General features: G+C 35.7%; 1 protein-coding gene across 1 annotated transcript; it reads right to left on the bottom strand.

Annotated features, from left to right (window-relative positions):
- Positions 1–1,033: 1,033 nt before the first annotated feature.
- On the bottom strand, positions 1,034–1,983 carry LOC112032258 (zinc finger protein 7). The gene has a single exon (XM_024065024.2). It carries the CDS (start codon positions 1,725–1,727, stop codon positions 1,149–1,151), a length of 579 nt encoding a protein of 192 aa, XP_023920792.1. The 5' UTR covers positions 1,728–1,983; the 3' UTR covers positions 1,034–1,148.
- Positions 1,984–5,624: the final 3,641 nt, after the last annotated feature.

Raw genomic sequence — 5,624 nt, 5'->3', positions numbered from 1 at the left:
AGTGATGAAAAATGAGTTATAATGTCAATATTGTAAATTCACCAAACTTGTGGGACTCACTGTCTATGTATTGTTTAATCCTTACCAGCTCACATTGACTACACCCAATGGCTCTCTCCAATTGCCTTTTTCTTTATTTTTAGTTTTGTTTCTTTCTTATCTCACCATCTTCTCTTCCTCCCTCCCTCTTGCATTCCAAGAATTGAAGAGTGAGCCCCTCTCCCATGGAGGTCTGGTTCATCTTTTTCTTTCTCGGTCTTGGTCTCGATCTTGGCCTTTGAGTTGCTCAACTCTCCTCTCATTCTTCATTTTTTTCTTCCACCCAAATCTCTCTCCTCACTAAACCTCCACTGCTCCTCCACAAGCCGCCAGTTGCCACTACCACAAGCCACCACCACAATCATTCTCTCTCTCTCTCTCTCTCTCTCTCTCTCCTTTGCCAAATCAGTTCACATTTCTCTCAATTTTGTGATTTTGTGATGTTGGGTCTCCGATCTAAGGATTTCTGAGTTTGGGTCTGCTGTGGGTTTGGATTTAGATTTGGGTTTTCTATGCATTTGTATGTTGGTGGATTTGGATTTTTGGCTGTGGTTGTATTTGAGGCTTGGGCTGTGATGGACGTGGGATTGTATTGCTGTTGGTGGTGGGGTTGATGGTTGGATTTTGTGTAGCCATTGGGATTGTTGTTGGTGATGGAGCTGGGTTTGGGCGTGGGTTTCATCCTCTTCATGTAAAGTCACGCAGGTAAGGAAAGAAGACCGTTGAAAAAAATCTAACCTGTGGGCTCCACATGTTTGGAGTTAGAGTTGAGTTTTTGTGATGAGAAATTTGTACTCAAACGAATTGTAGAGTGAATTAAGGTAGAAATAGAGCAGATATATGATATATTAGTTTAACATTTGAGTTTTTTTGATAGATAAGTTTAGATGTTTTAAGTTATAAGAATAGAGTGATGGGCTAAACCAAACAACCCCTTAAACTTTGGAACAAGAGATGCTGAGTTGCAAGACTATTGCTCCTTAGTCCATACACCTAAAGTTAATATATTTACTTTATTTGATGGATCAACATATGCAACAACATATTACATGGTTGAAATTTATAATAAAAGATAACATATATTGAGATAAAACCAGAAGGATAATGTATCAAAGCCGAAGATTTAAATCAAGCTTATTTACTTCCGATGATAGCTTTAGCAACTTGTCCATGCGAAAGCTTCCTGGCCAAGTCAAATCCATTGCTTCTTCTGGCATGAAGGGTGTCCAAGTCATCCCAAATCCTGCGTTGGCTTCACTAAATCGCGCTACCGTGGAAGACCCTTCTGCACTAGGCTTGCGCACAAGCGAGTGAGGCTGCACTCCGAGTGATCGAGTCGTTAAGGAATTGAAAGGAAACCCCATTGTTGTCATCATCGTCTTGTGAGACTGAAATCTTTTGGCAGCTCCTCTCTCTCTTTTGTGTGCGTTTTGGTGACCACCCAGGGCTTGTGAACTGAAAAACTTCCTCATGCAAAAGTTGCATGAGAAAACCTTGTTACTGGCAGGTTTTGATTGGGAATCAGAATGTCCAACTGTTAAGGACTCATTTCTGTTGAGGCCTAAACTCAACCATTCTCCCAAGTTATCATCTCCAGCAGTTACTTCATCGTTGTCACTTGTTTTGGACTCAGTATCTTGGTTATTATTTTGTATCTTGTCTGCTTCTTCCTCTCTCTGCAAAGTCATCGCAGCAACACTTCAATCTAATTGGAAGATTAATGGAGAAATTTAGGGTACAGGGGCTTGAATAAGTGGGGTGCTTGCTCTTATAGGGATAATCCAAGGTTGAAGTTAATGGCAAATAAAAGAGGTATCTAAAAAGGGAGTGGCAATGGATTATTGAGCTTCATCTCAATTATCTCTGGTGCTCGCACCTGCCGGTGATGCTTAATTATTGTGGGGCCAACGCTTGTGTCATCTAATGGTGTTGGCCACATCAAACTTAGGATTCCCTTTCATCTTTTTCTTCACCTCTGTCGTAGCATCAACTATATGATTCTATTTAACTTGATATATAACAGCAGCTTAACTGTTGACAATGCCATTTGTATTCATAAATAATTTAGTATCATTGTCGTTTCTTACCACCCTACTCCCTCTCACAAAAAAATAATAATAATAATAATAAAATTAAAAAATTAAAAAAACTTATATAATTTAATACTTAAAAATGAACATTTGACTCCTAAATATCTCCCGTTAGAAATTTAATGAAGTTCTAATGTAGTTACAAGTAAATAATAACCAAGAGATTTTTTATAATTACAATACGCCTAAACGCAAATTATTTGATATGCTGGGAGGTATCCTTATCCATAATTCTCTCGTCGAAGATGATAGCCTAGATATAGAAAAAAATTCAGATAATGGGGATTAAAGCAAATACAAACAATGTAAATTTAACAAATACGTCTCCATCTAAATTCTAATGGACTCGCTTAATTTGCATGTCTTGTAAATTGGATAGGATACGAAATGATACAGCTTGATTGGATTCATATAATGTTGTGGGTTTGGAATTATTTTTCAAGGGAGGTGGGGGGTGAGTCTACTATTTCACATGTGTATAAAATAGCGGATATAAAAGAGTGTGAAATAATAGTTAGTTTTTTTTTTTTTTTTTGGTTACAGTATTTTATTAGCTTATTTTCTCATATACAACTATTTAAAACTTTTTTTTTAAGTTACGTACTTTTAACAATAAACTATAAGTATAAAAAAAAATATATAAAAATATAATAAAAAATAATAAAAAACCATAGTCCAAACACACTAACATATGCTTTGTATCTTATATACCCTATTTTATAGCCCCCAAGTTGCTCCGCAATAAAATAATGGACCACTCAGTGGATGTGTTATACACTTATGCTCATAACTATGAGCATCATGCTAATTTTGGTAAAGGTTAGGTTTATTTGTTTGGGCATTGATTCTAGCACACTTTTTATTATATAGTGTTCATATAAATCATTTATTTTATGTTTCAATTGTGGATAATGATTCTAGTTTTGGCAAATGTTAGGTTAATTTATTTGGGTACTGATTATCACCCTCTTTATTATACATCGCTTGTACACATCATCCATTTTTTGTTTTAAATGTAGATATCGTGTGGGCAATTATGAACATTATGTTTACAAAGTAGGACTGTCCACGAGTTAGTCCAGGATTTGTGCCCGGCCTGAATTAATCGGGCAAAGAAAACTACAACCCATTGTCGACTGACAAGGTGCAGTGGATTGGATGAATCGAGCTCTCCATAGGTAGTGGGCAGATCAATCATCACTGGCAATGAACGACAGCAAAAAAAGATGGTAAAATGCTTAGAATGAAAAAGTTCAAGTGAGATCTTGCCAGATTCGATGAAGATCTCGCTGAATCTAGAAGATCTTGCTAGAATTTAATTTCCTTGTCAATAGGATCGGGTGGGTTAGGTTTTGGAGGAGGTAACCTGCCACTCGACCTGTCATCATTGGATGTTGAAGGCAGAGATCCACCTTCGACCACTATATCAATCGAATTGGATCAAGTCTAGTCGGATTGCTTAGCTGAGTCAGGTCTGGCAGGGCCATGGACACCCCTAATATAGAATGCAAATCAATGAGTGTGAGAGAATAATTACTTTATTTGCTTAAAGCCACATCGTCCACGTTGTTTCTATTCTTGTCTATCCACCAAGCAAAAAATAGAAAACATTATTAAGTATCCAAAGGCTTATTAGTACAGTTTGTATAACTTACGGGTCATTGGGATATTGTTAGCAGATGATGCGGTTCAAATCCTATAGTCTCATGGAAAAAGAATAATTACAATGGACGGGCAAATTCTCTTTTAGCACCATCCTACTCTGCCTCCTTCACTCATGTTACTTCTATATCTTATGCCAAATCAAAGTTGCAGCCACTAAAGATTGTGCATATATCATAATCAAAAGAAAAGCCTTTCTTCACAATAAGTAGCATATGACAAGAAATGAAGACAGTGGAGTGAGGGGGATGCTATTATTTAACGTTAATAAAATCTGATGGAATTCATACTATATTTTGAGGGATTTCGGGGGGCCCAAGTTATTGATAATAATGCTGAAAAAAGGTAGGCAATGAAGATGGGGTGTCAATTGTTTTTAGTTGGCTTTCTCTTTAACAAGAGGATCTTTGTGGGTGCCTTCAACTAGTGGGCAATCCATATGTACAGGATTAGAAGCGCATTGAGAACCACTTGTGCTTATTCTGAGAAATCAGAATATTGGTGTTTAAAAAAAAAAAAAAAAAAAAAAAGGTTTCCCCACATATAAGAGATTTGATGAAGTCAACTGTGATGCAGAAGCTTCATTAATGAATAAAGATAAAATGGTTGTGTTGTTGGATTGAGGTCAGAGTCTGTTCGATCCCTATTTTCAGTTTTGTGTTTTCATAAACTGTTTTCTCGGTGTTTTGAGAAATTGTTCTCAAAAACAGTTTTCAATATTTTTCCACCCTGGAAGCTTGTTTGACATTTGTTTTCTCTTGCATTTTTTTTTAATTCTCAGTCATTTTTTTCATAAAGAAAAATATATAATAATAATAATAATAACAACAACAACAACAAAAATATTAATAATAATATTATTATTATTATTATTATATTATAATTAAAAAAAAAAAAAAAAAAAAAAACAACAACAACAACAACAATTGCACAACATCCTCCACCAGCCAATCCCTCCACCACACATAAATCGTCATTTGCAAAACACAATTATCAAAACTAAACAAAAAAATCCATACTTATAGCCTGTGTGCACGCAGAGAGAGAGAGCACAAAGAGAGAGAGAGAGAGAGAGAGAGAGAGAGAGAGAGAGAGATTGGTTCATTGTTGGAATTGTGGTTGATCTCAAACCACCACCGCCAATTGGTGGTTTGGAACAGTGTACCCTTAGCCACATTGGGGGAGGGGGTAGAGAGAGAAAGAGAACTTCGCTCTTTTTTGTTGTTGTTTAAGTTGCTTTTAGTACAAAAATGCCACTAAAGAACATAAATTGAGAACAATAAACACCCCAAAGGTGTTTTCCGAAAACTAATCATAGTTTAAAACAATTTTCTGAAATTGATTTTTTTTTTTTAAATAGTCATTAAGCACAAACACATTTGGTGGGCTCCATTTTTTTTATTTGTTTTTGACAATAGAATATTGTTTTAAAGGTAGGTTATCAAAAATCCTCTCGACTTGTCATATCAATTGGTATTTCAAACAAGCCAAAAATAGTAGGAGCGAATGAAAGCAAAAATTAATAATAGATAGTTGTATTGGTGAAGGGAGGGGGGGCCATGGCCCCCGACCTTCTAAAATCTTCTCCCACGCTCTTACTTTTCTATTAAGAAATGGAAAATACACTTTACACCTTAACCATACCTCTAATTACATTTTACATCTTAAACTTTTTGAATACATGTTTTGTGCCCTAAATTATGATCCTTGTTATTCTTTGCACCCCGACATTAAGTTTCATGTTAACTTGGATGGAAAAATATGACATCATATAAAAAGACCTAATTTTTCCTCTTCTGAATCTCCTAAAAAACAAAGGAGAACTTACACTTT

Source organism: Quercus suber, unplaced genomic scaffold (assembly GCF_002906115.3).
Source record: "Quercus suber isolate HL8 unplaced genomic scaffold, Cork oak 2.0 scaffold_72, whole genome shotgun sequence".
Taxonomy (NCBI): domain Eukaryota; kingdom Viridiplantae; phylum Streptophyta; class Magnoliopsida; order Fagales; family Fagaceae; genus Quercus; species Quercus suber.
The sequence above is the reverse complement of the archived record's forward strand: the minus strand, read 5'-3'. Positions and strand labels throughout refer to the sequence as shown.